General features: G+C 39.1%; 2 protein-coding genes across 3 annotated transcripts in view; both read left to right on the forward strand.

The window, feature by feature from the left end:
* The first annotated feature begins 2,212 nt into the window (after nt 1-2,212).
* LOC138002271 (rho-associated protein kinase 1-like) lies at nt 2,213-8,415 on the forward strand. The gene is made up of 5 exons (XM_068848340.1): nt 2,213-2,297; nt 2,437-2,645; nt 5,302-5,361; nt 7,212-7,427; nt 8,158-8,415. The coding sequence occupies exons 1-5, from the start codon at nt 2,213-2,215 to the stop codon at nt 8,413-8,415; spliced, it is 828 nt and encodes a 275-aa protein (XP_068704441.1).
* Nucleotides 8,416-9,953: 1,538 nt separating this feature from the next.
* The window catches only part of LOC138002995 (uncharacterized), a 6,511-nt gene continuing 303 nt past the window's right edge, over nt 9,954-16,161 (forward strand). The window contains exons 1-4 of one of the 2 annotated variants that reach the window (XM_068848944.1): nt 9,954-11,089; nt 13,073-13,285; nt 13,461-13,667; nt 14,847-16,161. The exon at nt 14,847-16,161 is cut by the window's right edge and continues 303 nt beyond it. In XM_068848944.1, the coding sequence (XP_068705045.1) occupies nt 10,982-11,089; nt 13,073-13,285; nt 13,461-13,667; nt 14,847-15,746 (1,428 nt within the window). In that variant the 5' untranslated portion in view covers nt 9,954-10,981 and the 3' untranslated portion in view covers nt 15,747-16,161. The remainder of the gene's footprint in view (nt 11,090-13,072; nt 13,286-13,460; nt 13,668-14,846) is intronic. The other variant, XM_068848945.1, reaches the window with a different exon arrangement.

Raw genomic sequence — 16,161 nt, forward strand, 5'->3', positions numbered from 1 at the left:
TATAATCCGGTCCAAAGTTCTAATTTTAAAATTCCATAATCTTGATTTCAGTGTTGAGTAACTTGGTACCAAACGTTCCACAATAACTTGAAATCTCGTTAAGAAAAAAGGTTAAAGTCCAGTGCGGGTTCAAATCGACGAAACTCTATCATCGATTCAAAACTCATCAAAAGCTACAAGTAGTAAATAGTTCTCGGAAACTACAAAAGTTCGTGATGATTCTACAATCGAGCTGAACAAAAAATTATCGGAAACGAAACATCCCAAAAAATCCCAGTGATCGCTTCTCGAGAGAACAGACAAACAGTCGAAACTGTTCTGTGCCTGCCCCTTACGGCACTAAAAGAAGTACCGTACGTAGTACAATGGTACTTGACCGTAGCCCTTATCTGAGAAACTTATCTTAGCCAAAAGGCCGAGAGACGATCAGGATACGGGATATTTAGGTGAAGAAAATTGTGAGGATACGGCATTTTGGCTGGGGGAATTGCGGAGATACGGGATATTGCATTGCGTGTATGTGGTAGCGCAGTAATTTGACAGTGGTTTTTTTTTCTGTCAACTGAGCTGCGTTTTGTTTTTTTCAGGAGATTCAAGTTTTCCTTGCGTAATATGTAGCTCTAATAGTACACGATACTGTTTTGGTATCGTAAATCATTACAGTGCTATGGTAAATATCTTTGCTAAGTACCGTAACCCCCTGAGAAGACATGTGGTTCAGTAAAATACGAAACCCAGAAAAATTGCAGAAAATAAAAGGAAGGCGAGAAACATTTGGCTTCAAGGCTGACATGTTGATACTTGACAAGTTATTTTTCACCACAAGTTTAAACGTGTGCTCTGAGCTCCTGACAACTTTCCAAGACCAATGTTCACTAAAGTTAACCCTTTTCCTGCGGGGTTAGTATCTGGATGGGAGACGTCAAAATATGCGATTTGTAGTCAGGAACATACAACCAAAAATTCAATTTTAACGCTCAAAAATACGAACCAAGCAAGGTACAGATTTTCTTAGCCTGCCTGCTTTATGCAAAACAAATATTGACGCAAAAATAAATAAATATTGATATATAGTTTTTAAGGAGAGCAGAAGGAACTTTTGGGAAGTGTCGATCGAGAAAAACATAATTTGCCCTCAGCAACAAAATTTGCGAGATGGAAACATCATAAATTTTTTGCTACGAATACAATTCCTTAACCAAAAGATTCCGAAATAAAAATACCGCCAAGAGTAATTAGTATCTGGATGGGAGACGTCAAAATATGCGATTTGTAGTCAGGAACATACAACCAAAAATTCAATTTTAACGCTCAAAAATACGAACCAAGCAAGGTACAGATTTTGTTAGCCTGCCTGCTTTATGCAAAACAAATATTGACGCAAAAATAAATAAATATTGATATATAGTTTTCAAGGAGAGCAGAAGGAACTTTTGGGAAGTGTCGATCGAGAAAAACACAATTTGCCCTCAGCAACAAAATTTGCGAGATGGAAACATCATAAATTTTGTGCTACGAATACAATTCCTTAACCAAAAGATTCCGAAATAAAAATACCGCCAAGAGTAATTCCACAGAGATACAAGATATAATTATAATTACGGAATGTTCCACCACTCTCTACATGTCTCCTGTCACATGTCAATCAAAACTAAATCACTGGTATTACACTAGTTTCCGGTCCGAGCCGATACCCTTATTTTGTGAAATTTTGGGTCATTCCTTTTTCCATAGATAAACTTGAAAATATCTTAGTACTCGCCTTTCATTGGATTCTTCAGACAAAAGGAAAGGAAAGGAACTATATTTAAGTGCCTAGTCGTTCTAGCGCTGGAGCACTAATTGGGGACACTTTAAACTGAAATTTATAATTAACTCAATAGTCAAGTAAGTCAAATAGTCAAGTCACATAGTTTTAAAAACGCCATGAATGTTTGCAGTTTGAGTGCCTACGCTGTAAAATTGTCAAACGGTTCTTTCCTCTGATGTATATTACACACATACAGGCACGTGCATGCTTCGCGGGCCTATTTTTCTCCCGGTATCTACATTGGAAGATAAACTTGACTATGAGGCTAGTATGGCTGGGAGCTTGTTGAAATTGCCGATAATTTGAAACAGGGGTCTCAGCTTATTTCTAAATCATAGTTTTCCTCCAAAGGACCGGGTAATTCAATTACAAAACTCTTCACGAGAGAGCTATGAGTCCCAAATGACTGCTCTGGAGCAGCTCAGTAGAAAGGCGTTGGATGACTGCACACAACTGGCTGATCTCGTGGAGAGAACGGAATCAAACTGTATGTAACTTCCAATAACTGTACTGAAAGAGACAATTAATTTTGTGCTCTGAAACGGTTGTAAAGTTATAAGAGTGTGCTTCAAAAATGAAATAGAAAGCAATCATCTCATAGCTAATCTTGTTTACTTTCCTCGCAGTTTCCGCTGTCTGCAGTCTTCATAAAAAGCTAACATACACAAATGAACATCAGAAATGTTTGTTGGAATTGTATAAAAAGGATGTTCAGTCGAAAACAATGGAGCTTGTTGCTTTAAAAGCAACTATTTCTCAGAAAAGAGATTCCTTGGCTTCCAAGACTCAAGACACGGTTAACCGCGAAAGTGCTTCGGAGAGGGAGCTGGAAATGGTATGTTTGGAATCAAAATTTCTCTGAAATTATAAAAAAGGGAGGGACTTAAGAGGAAAGGAATTAAACTCCAATGGCAGGGTTGAGGGGAAGCTATAAATGAATACTGAGAAAAGGGTGAGTCGTAGGAGTAAGAGGCTTTCCGGGACAATAAAATCTGGCAAAACAATAGATTGTGACGTGGCTGAAGGCCGGAGGCCCAATGTACCCAAAATTTTTTCTTACCGCAAACCTAACCGGCAGTGAGCCTATAAGCATGACCTAATTGGAAATCTATGTAGATGTATGTACAGATGAACCCGAAATATCAAAAGTAATATTTCCCCACCTGAATGGCATCAAGCAAATTAACTATCAATGGAGAATTTCCTGTGCTAGAAATTCCAGGAAACCATCCTAGTGTTTAGTCCTAGTCATGCAAATTTCCCACCAACGGAAAAAGAATAATCTCCCACCAGGTCCGATAATTTTGTTTTCTTGTTTTTTTTTTTTTTTACCAAGTTAGTCATGCAAATTTCCCACCAACGGAAAAAGAATAATCTCCCACCAGGTCCGATAATTTTGTTTTCCTAGTCATGCAAATTTCCCACCAACGGAAAAAGAATAATCTCCCACCAGGTCCGATAATTTTGTTTTCTTGTTTTTTGTTTTTTTTTACCAAGTTATCTGTAAAGTAAAAGTTGTATTTCCCTGGCCAAACTGGCCGGCATTTAACCTGCTTGATTAAATGGGGACGTGAGTCAGTGAGTAATTTTTTTGTCGTTGTAAAGGCCCGCGTAAACGGCTTCAACATTTTCTTCAACATCTATTCGATTTGTTGAACAATGTTGACTGCTGGGGTGGACAAACGGCTTCAACACATCATCAAAATTTGATTCAGAAATTACTATGTAGACGGACACGGATACATCCATTCTCTTCCTAAGAGCCCTCCGTTTCTTTTGGTCATGTGGTCGGCGAAACGAAAGGCTCTGGTCGCAACCAACACCGGATGTCCGCCAATGAAAAAAAATGATTTTTTTGGTGCGACCAGAGCCTTTCGTTTTGCCGATAACGTGATCAGAAGAAACGGAGGGCTCTGGGGACGCGAATAGGATACGTCATTAAGAGACCAATTAGTACGTTGAAACAGGCGGGCAAACGGCTTCGGCCTCATTCAATATCGCGATGACAAACGAAATGTTGAATGGTTATTAAAGCAAAGCGTAAACACTGTTAAACTCATTCAACATCGATTCAACATGTTTCAACAAGGTTGAAGGGGAGGAGCAAAGATTGAACATCGCTGTTCAACAAAATCGAACGGATGTTGAAGTAACTATTGAAGCCGTTTTCCCGGGCTTTAAGCGACACAATATGAATAGTTGATTATTATATTCTTAGTTGCAATATGCGTAGTTGAGTATGTATTAGTTATACACTATTGTATATAAGTTGTAGACTTATGTTGGTAAATAATGTTTGGTGTAGTAAGGTCATGATCGTAATTTTATTTTTATCAACACTAGTACTTTTCAAGTGAAGCTATGATCTTCGAAGTTATGAGCGCAATTTTTGCAATTGCGTAGAGAAGCCTGAAAAATTCAGGACTTCAACGGGGTTTGAACCCGTGACCTCGCGATTCCGGTGCGACGCTCTAACCAACTGAGCTATGAAGCCACTGACGTTGGGAGCTGGTCATTTGTGGGTTCTAATGGTCCCGTGAGGAATAAATCAATGATGAAATGGTATATGAAATGAATCATATATGAACTGCGGATATGAAGTCAAGTGAAGCTATGATCTTCGCAGTTATGAGCGCAATTTTTGCAATTGCGTAGAGAAGCCTGAAAAATTCAGGACTTCAACGGGGTTTGAACCCGTGACCTCGCGATTCCGGTGCGACGCTCTAACCAACTGAGCTATGAAGCCACTGACGTTGGGAGCTGGTCATTTGTGGGTTGTAATGGTCCCGTGAGGAATAAATCAATGATGAAATGGTATATGAAATGAATCATATATGTATGAACTGCGGATATGAAGTCAAGTGAAGCTATGATCTTCGCAGTTATGAGCGCAATTTTTGCAATTGCGTAGAGAAGCCTGAAAAATTCAGGACTTCAACGGGGTTTGAACCCGTGACCTCGCGACTCCGGTGCGACGCTCTAACCAACTGAGCTATGAAGCCACTGACGTTGGGAGCTGGTCATTTGTGGGTTCTAATTGCGCTCATAACTGCGAAGATCATAGCTTCACTTGACTTCATATCCGCAGTTCATATATGATTCATTTCATATACCATTTCATCATTGATTTATTCCTCACGGGACCATTAGAACCCACAAATGACCAGCTCCCAACGTCAGTGGCTTCATAGCTCAGTTGGTTAGAGCGTCGCACCGGAATCGCGAGGTCACGGGTTCAAACCCCGTTGAAGTCCTGAATTTTTCAGGCTTCTCTACGCAATTGCAAAAATTGCGCTCATAACTGCGAAGATCATAGCTTCACTTGACTTCATATCCGCAGTTCATATATGATTCATTTCATATACCATTTCATCACTAGTACTTTTGTAACTTTCAAGGTTGCTAGGGCTCAATGATTAACGGGTTGACTATATTTGCTCTCATTATAAAAAAAAACAGAAATAATAATTGCTAGAAAAATTCCTTTGCAGCAAACAGAGGCGTGCCGAAATTCACAAAGGCAACTGGAAGAGACAAGAAAAGAAAACAAGGTAAAAATATTTTAGAGGCGAAGGCATGGTCCATTGGTAAGAACACAGAGTTTATATGTTAAATTTCGCTCTGACGAATAGATGGAGCTGGAGCTTAACTTGTTGGCTGTATTTGTAAAGCCCAGTTGGTTTTCTTATCGGCAGTTTGGCAATTTCAAGATACTTTGTTAATATTTAATCCTTTGCTTCATTGAACCTGAAAATCCTTGTTGATTTAGAAGTTTATTTATTTATTTATTGCTAACGAGACAGCCCAGAAAAGAGGCGAGGCGGCAGGACATACAGCCGCGTGCAATTTTTTTGAGAGCAACAATTCTCTCCGCGACGGGAGATAAAATGTAACGTAGACTTGGTTTCGGCCAATCGTCAGCCGTAGGCGTTACTGTTTGGTCTTGGAAATTGCCACTTGATAAAGGCGATTGCTCTTTATTTTGGATGGATTATCGAATAAATGATACAAAAGAGAACGTTCAAAATCTCGGTTTGAAAGTGATACGATGCAAGTCTCGAGACAAAAATCGGCTCGGCACGGTGGCGTTTCTTAAAGGCGTCGCACTCGGCCCTTTTCTTTTACTATTATCACCATTCTTAAGTGAATACAAATATTTACATAGGGTGGGCTATCATATCAGCGAATTCACAAACCGAATCAAAGCTTGCACAGATACCATCATTTCGATGTCCGTGCCCAGCTACATGTAAGATTAAAATTTGCTCCGTCAAAAGTTAACACAGTTGTAAGCTGTTAGTTCGTTGCTTGGGATGCGTCGAGCTACAAAAGCTCCTGAGGAGGTACGTCGCTTATGTCGCTTATCTATGCCCAGAAATGAAATTTATTAGATTCGAGCCCATTTCAATAAGCGTCTCGGAGTGTCCCCTTGCTCTTCATCACTCGTGTTAACGTCGCAAAATGACCCCTAAATGCTGCTCCTCAAGTAAGGCCGCGTTTGAACGATAAAGCTGCATTTACCCTGACCTAAAAATAACACTCGGAGAACCTTTACTCTTACCTTATTGTGAGAAATAGGTAGGAAATGCCTAGACTTAAGGGAACTAATTGGGGATACTAATTGGGACACTGTAAACAGAAATCAACAAATTAACGCAAAAACCGGAGTACCCGGAGAAAAACCTCTCGGTGCAGTGTTGAGTGAGAACCAACAAACTCAACCCACATATGATACCGAGTCTGGGAATCGAACCCGTGCCACATTGGTGGGAGTCGAGTGCTCTCACCACTTCGCCATACCTGCACCACCCCTGCACCCCAGGGACACTTCATGTTGGATATCAAAATTGGGCTTGCATATAGTTACTTGCATTTCTGGACATAAGACAAAGTGTCCTACTTAGGGGTTTTTTCCCTGGGTACTTCGAATTTTCCTCTTCATTAAAATAGACTTCCAGCTAATAACAGTTGCAGACTGTGGTCCTGTGCTCCGGGGTAAATGACTTCGTGATTCAGTCTAAGACTGCAAGGCAGGGTGATTAGCTAACCTGTTTCCTTCTATAAAAGCAAAAATACACTGCTCTTTGGCTTTTTAACGATATCGTAGGTATACTTAGTTTACTTATTTATCCCAAGAATAACAAGTATCGTCTATCTGAATGGTAAAAAAAATTCACCTCAAAGTCATTCTTTTCGTTTGATTCCTAGTATCAGCTCGAATATCGATACATACACAGACTAACGAACAGAATGTGAATGTCCAGTTTTCAAAAACCTGCTTGTCGGTTATGTCGATTAACTGTTATGTTTTCTGCTTTGTTTTTGGGTTTAATTGAATTACTTTATGAACTTTAAATATAACAGTATATTAACAGTTGATATATATTTTTACATCACGAAGACGTTCATGGAATCATTAGCGGAAGCACACAAGTTGCTTGATCGTCATGTTCAGTCCATTATAAAGCACAAGGAGACTGAGGCTGCAGTCCACGTTGAATTGGACGAGATTAAAACCGAAAACAAGATGCTAAAAGAAAGTTTGGACAAAAAGCTAGAAGAGGAGAAGATGATGGAACACACCCTCAGATGTCACAAGGAGGAGTTGTTGCAGCAGGTAGCTTTTAAGCACATATTTAGCATCGAGGGCGTTGGGTGGGGGGGGGGGGGGTCTGTTTTTGTTTCCTTGTTCCCAAAATTGATTCCAATTAATCAATCCACTTTGCAGAATTCCGTGTAAGAATTACAAGGTAGAAATGTTAAAACGACTAATAAGCTACGGTATAACTTACCGCTAAAAATTATTTGACAATCGTATATCAATTGCTATAGACTCTTATCAAACGTAACTAATCTAGTTTCTATGTCAAGGAAATTTAAAAGCAATAGTAATAATTAGTAACAATCAGGATTTACTACATCATAATACGAAACAAGCTATGTAAAAATTTGCCCTAGCGACGTAAAATGTGTCTTACGATATCGTACGTTTAAAGCGTGCAAGATCCTTTATCTCGCGCATTTGATTTGACTTAGATTTTCATATATTTGATTCTAAACTCGGTGTTCTCAGCTCCTTTATCCCTAAAATGGTTTATGTTGCCTTGTTCCCCAGCATACTGTGCCTTTGTTTCCCTGTTCCACAGTTCAAATTAGTCGTGTTCTGAACCTCAGCATCGTGGACGCATTGTTGTGTTATAATGTAATAAGTGTTTTGAGGGATAATGTGCATTTAAATTGAACGTTAAGCGATGAAAAAAATAAAAATTAACACAAGAAAGATCGTGAGTCAGTTTGTGAATACGTTGAATGTGGTGATCTCTAATCTTAGCTTTTCTTCTCCCCAGAAACAAGTTCTTGAAAGTCGTCTTGGAGATCTCCAAAAACAGTACGATTCCCTGTCAGAGGCACACAATTCTTTGGAGCAACTAAATAGTAATTGGTCAGAAAAAAACATGGTACAAAAGACTAAAATAGAAGCCATGACGAATGAGGAAGATGAATTAAAAAGGCGGCTGACCCAAGCCGAGGAAAGCTATCACTCACAAAGAGAAATCAACAAACAACTAAAGAGCAGCTTTGAAAATGAAGTACTCAATCTTTAACTTAGCCTTATACCGCACTAATATGCGTTACGATTTCTTTAACCCTTTCACCGCCGAGGGCTTCCCCATTGACGAGTAAAATCGTCTGGCGTTAGACAGAGTAAAATCTACTGGCGTTAGACAGAGTAAAATCTACAAGTGTCAATTTGCATTTATGGCGGTGAAAGGGGTAAGGAAGACTGTATTCTCTAAAATTCTATGGCAGTTCAATCTTGAAAAGCTCAAACTGTTCGAGGCGATATGTGAACTTACCGTGCTAGAGATAATATGACTTGTTTGTGGTTCCCGTACTGATTAAGGGTAGCATTCATTCAGTACTATTTCGGAATTGCGCAGGGAACTGGGGCGAGTTAAAAAAAAAGAACCAGTCAATAAACTGACACCATCACATGAAAGATAACTTTGAGATTGGCCATCTGTCAAAGTTTGGCGCTTTTAGGTCGAACAAAGACCAAGTTAAGGACTTAAAAACATAATGTAAATCCATAAAAACGTCTCTAATTTTGGGGCTGCGTCCCCCAAAACCATACAAACTCCTATTTTTTTACGATTTCTGTAATATTCATAAAAATAGGCAAACAAAGTGATTTTCACGTCACCTGTTTCCAAATAGTAGGTCCATGACACGATTTTCCAGTTGTCCCAAATCTGATAATTTTTTTAAAGAGTTCATATGGTTTTGAGGGATGCAGCCTCAAAATTAGAGACGTTTGTATGGACTTTTAACTATGTTTTAAAATCGATAACTCGGTCTCTGTTCGACCAAAAAGCACCAAACTTAGAGAATCTCAATGTTATCTTTTATGTGATGGTATCAAGTTATCGATTGGTTCAAATTTGAAACTCGCCCCGGTTCCCTACGCAATTCTAGAATGGCCTTTTGCAAGGCAAATTAATCCAACATGATTTTTTGGAAATCGTGCATGTACAAGTCACCGCTGATTTCACAGTTCTGTAAAGTGCCCGTCCCATTTCGGCATAGCCACCTTCTGTTACACTTGGCATCGGTGACAAAAAAGGCAAAATACCCCAAGAAAAAGGACGATAAGCGATTTCCCCGCGTGAATCTCAATTCAGACGGTACTCTTTCTATCAAGTTATCTGACTAACGTTACATCGACAAACGTGTTTTAAGACCGCAAAGAATCTGGAGATCTCGTCCCTTTTCAGAGGAAGGGCTCATTTTAAGAATTCGTCGCCTGCTACCATCACTAATTCCTTCCACTTGTGGCAGCTTTGAAAAACACGTTTCCTCCTTCGATACAAGAAATGTTCATTTCCCGCAAATCTTACCTTTTCCATGAAGTTTCACCGACAGAATTTGTTGTGTTTATCAGATAAGACTGTTGCGATCGGTTCGGTATTCTGCTTTCTAGTATGCATTACTTTTCACGTTAATATCATGGTTTTTATCCATTGAGGATAATGAGTACGTTGACCTTTTCCCCCGTAGTTTTTAGTGTCCTGCAGGCTTGATACACTCACTGTTATAATCATCTTTACAAAAGACAACAGATAAAAGTATTTGCGTTCGACAGAACGCTTCCTAATCTTCTGGGTTGCCTGTTATCGTGTAGGTTCCCTGTGCACACAAGCGAAAGCTGACCCGTGTTTTTTCGTTCCATGGTTCAACTTTTCGGCGCCATTTTGAATGACGTCACAATTTCGTTGCGCAAAACATTTTGCCTCGTACTTCGTTGTTTGTTGGATGTGTTGGAAGGTTCAAGCTTTATCATTCTGCCTCGTGCTTCGCTGTTTGTCGGACGTGTTGGAAGGTTCAAACTTTATTTAAACCCTTCGTCGGTTGCATTTATAAATTACAAGTAAAAGTAATGACATTCCGCGATGACGTTCCATTTCATTTTCCTTTCACCGCTCACCGCCTGTGAATGAGCGCGTCGCCAATCTATTTTAGGATCATACCTGATTTTTTGTTTGCCTTTTTCAACCGCCCACTTGATCTGAGAATAAGACCGAATTTTCTTGCTCCAACGGCTTATTACCTTTGTGGTATAAAGGATTAATTAATACGCCTCGATACGCTGGATTTTTCTGTTTAACCAGAGAAAGACGACGTGTTTTGAGTTTTCATGGTAGATGTACTTTAGCGATTTTCGAAAAACACCCAGGGACCTAACAAGCCTATAATATGATGAATATTGCTAACACAAATTATTTTTAAAATACAAGCTAAAATATTTCTTATTTTTACACCTTGAATTTTGATTACAGCGATGTGAAATGGCGAGGGAAAAGTTTGCTTTTCTAAGGCCCTTGCCGGCGAGAGAGCACTGTGCAATGTCACGGCATACACGAAAAAAAAAAACACATCTTCGGTTCTACCGTGCTTAATTCGCTGATTCAAACGGTAAAGTGCTCTCCGTTAAAAAAAACAAGATCTTCATTCGAAGTTTGTAAGATGCGCCGATAATATTTATATGATTTTTCTGGAAGGAATAGTTTTTATTTTTATAAAGCACGCGCCGGCGAGTCTGTGTCCGTAGCGTCACGCAAATTGTTTACGAAATTAAATACGTGCGTCTTATTACAGTAGTTCAGCTTTATTATGAGACAAATTAACTCCCGAGTTAGGATTTCGAGTTGGATTTTCGAGTTAGGATTTCGAGTCGGTTTTTGCGAGATGCTCCAGCTGCAACGAATCGCCTTGGCTTTGGTATGTTAACCGTACGCGTGGGAACAGCCATATTTCATTGGCTATATTTTGATTACATTTGTTGACTTTAATATATAGTTCCAGTGGCCACAAATTGTTTAGTCTGTACTCAGCGAAGGTCGAAATTGAATCGATGGAAGAGTACTCTGAAGCCAAGACCTATAAGAGTAAGCCAGAACTAAGGAAGAGCAATGTAAATGCTGACTTATTTTATTCATCAGCGGAAATAATAATTATTGCCAGTCGCACGGAGTTTTTCCGGGAGTTTGTTAACATAAACCACGGATAAACGGGCCGGAAACGCGAGAGCAAAGGTTACAGATGTTAGCTGATATTTGTGCTTCCAGCTCAGAATACCCGGAGTACTAGATGTAACACAAGTATTCTTTTTAGAAATCAGCCTTCATGCTGAAACATTACCAGTAAAAGTGAAAATGTGACGTTTAATAACATGAATTTGCTAGTTTACCGAAACTGGAGCCGTCACGCAACGTGTCATCAAAGGTCATATCGAATCGCATTAAATAAAGCAAGGAAATCAAAATCCACAGAACAATAGTGGACTTTGTCAGTATGTTATATGTCTGTAACACCTCCGCCGTTCACAGTAATGATTTCAGCAACAGACAACTATTATCACAGGCGGAGAACGCACTCCTAATCTTTGATTACTACTAGTATAGCATTATTGTCAAATTAGTATTAATCGTAAGGTGCTAAAATGTCCCACAGCAAATCTATCTCAGGGTATTTTCAAAATCAAGCGGTTTTAGACTATTTTTGATAACATTTATGATCAAATGGGTGACAATTTTAGGATAAATATAAATTAAGTAAAAATAACTCGGTCTACACTGGTCATGTGCTCCTGACACCTCACAAGAAAATGAAGCTCTTCGCGCGCTCAGATTGGTTGGCTTGAGGCTAATTAGCAATTACTATTCACCTTCAAAAAGCCAAAAAGGCTCATAATGGAGTGTTTATGGTTTTTGCAATTGTGTTTATTCAACTCATGTAGTATAAACTGAGACAACTATCTTCGAGACAACGAGAGTGATGGATGACTACAGTTCGCGAAGTGCCACTACTTAGCACCACTTGGAAAAACCATATCTTAAATTCTCTAGCTTATATAACACAAGTGCTCTGCTAAATGTGAAGGGAACGAATCAATTTAAACCATAGTGTAATGTGCTTGTCCATGAGAGGGGGAAGTCGGAGTGTTACAGCAGAAAAACTCACCAGCGGAGTTTACTTATCATCCTCCAAAATCGAACGCCGAGCAATCCACTTCTCTCCTACCAAATAATGTTACCACCCAATTAATTTTTGAGTGGTCATCATTTGCTTTGGTTATCTCAAAGATAATGGCAAAAAATAGAGAGGCCCTGGGCTTGAGCTGTCCAAGGATTGGCAGGCGCTCGAGTTGTGGAGCTAGAAAGTTAGACGGGTGAGAGAAAAGAACGCTCGCACAACTCTAGCGCTTTCTTCTATCATAATGCTTATACTACAAGCAGGAGCACATGAACTAGGAGCGCACAACATCATTGTATTTGTGGAACGGCGTTTTTACAGACCGAGTTATCTTTAAATTGATTGTCCCGCGTAAACCGGACCTTTCCGGTAAATTACAATTCTTACAAAAGATATTTTACAATGGTCACTCATGCAAGACGAATCGTATATAACAAATCGGCTAAAAATAGCTTGATCTGCGAAAATGCCGTTACACTGACCTAGTATCGGAGTTGTAGGTTCCTCGTTATGGGCTGTTACAAGTTATGTGTTAGTCGGTTACTGGTGGTCGATTACTTAGTTAAAAACGTCAAAATCGAAGAATTGTTTTAAAAAAGCACTAACCCAAGTGAATAAGATCAATCAGTAACAAAAAAAGCAAGAAAGAGCTTCCGGAATCCACAAACTCAGATTAAGTTACACGAAGGTGATTCAGATTGTCAGATTAACTTTTCGTCGTTTTTTTAGACTTCATCCCTGAAGGATAAAATCATGCAAGCAGAGACTGATTATAGAAGCCAATTAGAACGTACAAACGCCTTGGAAAAAAAAGGAAATGAGCTTACCGAAAAGATCAAAGAGTTAGAAGAAAAGATAAGATTTACCGAGGAAGAGAACTCAGCTCTGAAATGTAAACAAAGAAAAAATGTAACATGCCAAACTGAACTAGGAGACGACGAAGTAAGTGACTTAGTTGAATGCGGATGTTACTAGTAGGAATATTACTTGTTTTTTGACTTTCTTTGATGCGTTTGATTCCCTAGTTGTTTTACAAACAGGAATTCATCAGTTTTTACTTCCCGCCTTTCATTAGTGGATCGTTCATTCATTCAACTTTTCCTTTCTTTTATTTTAGCTAATTTCTTCATTAAATGAACAGCTCTCTAAGGCCGAACAATTGCTGAGAAATCAAACTGACCGATCTGATTACTTGGAAACACAATGTACCTTTCTCAATGGAAAAATCAAGAAATTGGTGGAGGAAATCGCTGAGACGGAAAAAGAAGGAGATAAAGCGACGCAAACGACGTCTGCTGGAGTCCAAACTAATGACAACCTAGAGGTAGGTCGCGCATTTAGCTTTTATTATGCTTCATAACCACGCAAGCTCACAATTTACAGATTTAGAAAACTGACTTCATTCAATTTGATTTCTGTACAGCGATGTTCCCAATTAGTGCCCCAACCCTAAATACACTTGACACTTAAGGTGGCTCCCTAGAGTATTTTGCGAATACCCTCACAACAGGGCACGAGTAACAAAAGGAAACCTAATAAATTTCTCTAAACGTTTTCCTTGTAGAGACTTACCAGTAAAGGTACCGATATAATAAGGTTTGTTTTTTGGGTGTCAATTTTTGGATTATGGCCGTTACCATGGCAACATCACATCTTATGACAGGAGATATATCCTATTTTTGGCCTAAATCCCTTAATATTTGTACTTTCCTTCGGGGAAATTTTTTTATTCTTTGCCACTATGGAAATGATGTTGCCTGACATTTTAAAGTGGTACCTGAGTCAAGGTCGTTCAGACGGTTTTGCCGATATTCTGCAATTTGTAATTTTTCTAAATATATTCCGTTAGCTCGGACAGATTTTAACAAATATAGGGTATTTGATAAGAACTGTACGTAGTTAGCCTCCTTACGGTGGATCGAACCAGTTTCACCGCGTTAAGAGATTCTTATTAGAAGGGTTATAACTACAACATTGTATCACGTAATAGCAATGTTATGGTACCATATGGAACACCAATTATTGCTTAACAAGATACGCCCACTATTGTGACGTAATAGGTTACCATTGAAACATGAAAGCTCTCCAAAAACACCCTTTATTTCGTCTTTACTTATATCTCAAAAATGAACTCGGTGACCCGGCCCCATTTTTTATTACAGAAAAGTTATTAGCAATCTGGGATAGAACTATCAGCAAATTTTTAAAGTTATCATTCGTTCATTCATTCACTCATTCATTCATTCATTCATTCATTTAATCGTATCTTAGTTTAAAGTACTTCAGGAATTAATTTGTTTCCATTTATTCGTTGGGCTGCATTTAGCTATCGCATTTACATTTGTAATAAAGCCTATGAACTAGATATCAAAATGTTATGAGTTCTTCTTTAAGGAGAACTCGGATTTTTCAGGAATAACATATTTTGCGCTAGACTTTCAAAAACCTCACTTTTGGGACAATTATACGATGCATTATGCATTTATATTTATTATACTTTCAGATGAACTCCAAAAAATCTCAGAATGAAGTTTTTGTGGTAGCCCCTTCCAAAGAGGTCGTCGGAGGTAATGAGAAGCAGCTCAAACACAAGAATAGTTTTGTTGATCAAATTAAAGGGCCAAGACCACCAGAGACTGAAAAGATGCGAGACCTTGATCATAACAAACAAGGTCTGTCACTGATCCAACAAAACGAGCCTTCCTATCCACATGGCACAAAGAACGAGATTGCCAAAGTGGATGAAATCGTTGCAAGTAAGAGCGTAAAACTCGGTTCAACAGCAAGCAACGAATCACTTCCTTCCACTAACGCGGTAGTCTTGACAGGGGCAACAATGGATGCCTTACCCAAGGTACATTATAGCAAAAGGATCCACAGTCTAGATTTAAATCACAGGGAACATTGCACAAACAAAGAGAAAAACGATGCTGAAGGGGTTTTGGGAAAGACTTTGAGGGTAATTACTGGTGCAAAGTGTGTACTTCCTTTACCGGAATTAAGTAAAGAACCCCCTTGTGAGGATGTTGCTGATGATGTTGCCGAGACTGAAGCGCTTGAGTCTTCACCCTTGGTCGAGAAAAAAGATGGTGCATATGAACAGGCGACTGATGATTCTGTCAAACGTCCAAATGTTGCTTCAAACAATGAAAATCCAGTTATGAAGAGAGTCAGGTTCAGTCTTGAAAGGCAGAGCCATGGTTTCCCGCATTCAGAGGGGAATTTACGCAACGAAGAAATCCCCAGAGAGGACCCTCAAATCATGTTCTCGGATGAGGAGGGTACCGGAAAAGACAGCACTAATATTGACGATGATGTCAGCCGACGAATAAGCCGAATACAAAATTTACTTAGGAACGATCGGTTGAGAACAAATCGCAAAAGAAAGTATCCAGTAGTGTGACACCTTCCACCTCCTGACATTGTTTTATAGTATTATCAATCAATTATCGACCCTTTGCCGTGAAAATGTTTGACTTACAATACATCATCAACCTCGTGGAAGTTTTTCACATCTTAAGGACGTTTCCTACTATTATTATTGCGCATACGTTCGGTGCATCTCGAGATACTCGGATTTCCTATCGGCGATGCTTATTAATACAGAGATATTTTCGCGCGGTTCAAAACTATGCGGAGAAAGCAGAACTTAGCAAGTGCTCTTGGTGTCCAAAAAGAAAATTTGGGGTAACCATGCATTTTTCAGAGATAACTAAGCTTCAATTTGGAAAAGAACGCCATACATTGCTTTGTATTTTAAAGCTTATTACAAATATTGTCGATAAACTATCTTCGAAAAGTACGTGGTTACCTCCAAT

Source organism: Montipora foliosa, chromosome 5, assembly GCF_036669935.1.
Source record: "Montipora foliosa isolate CH-2021 chromosome 5, ASM3666993v2, whole genome shotgun sequence".
Lineage (NCBI taxonomy): Eukaryota > Metazoa > Cnidaria > Anthozoa > Scleractinia > Acroporidae > Montipora > Montipora foliosa.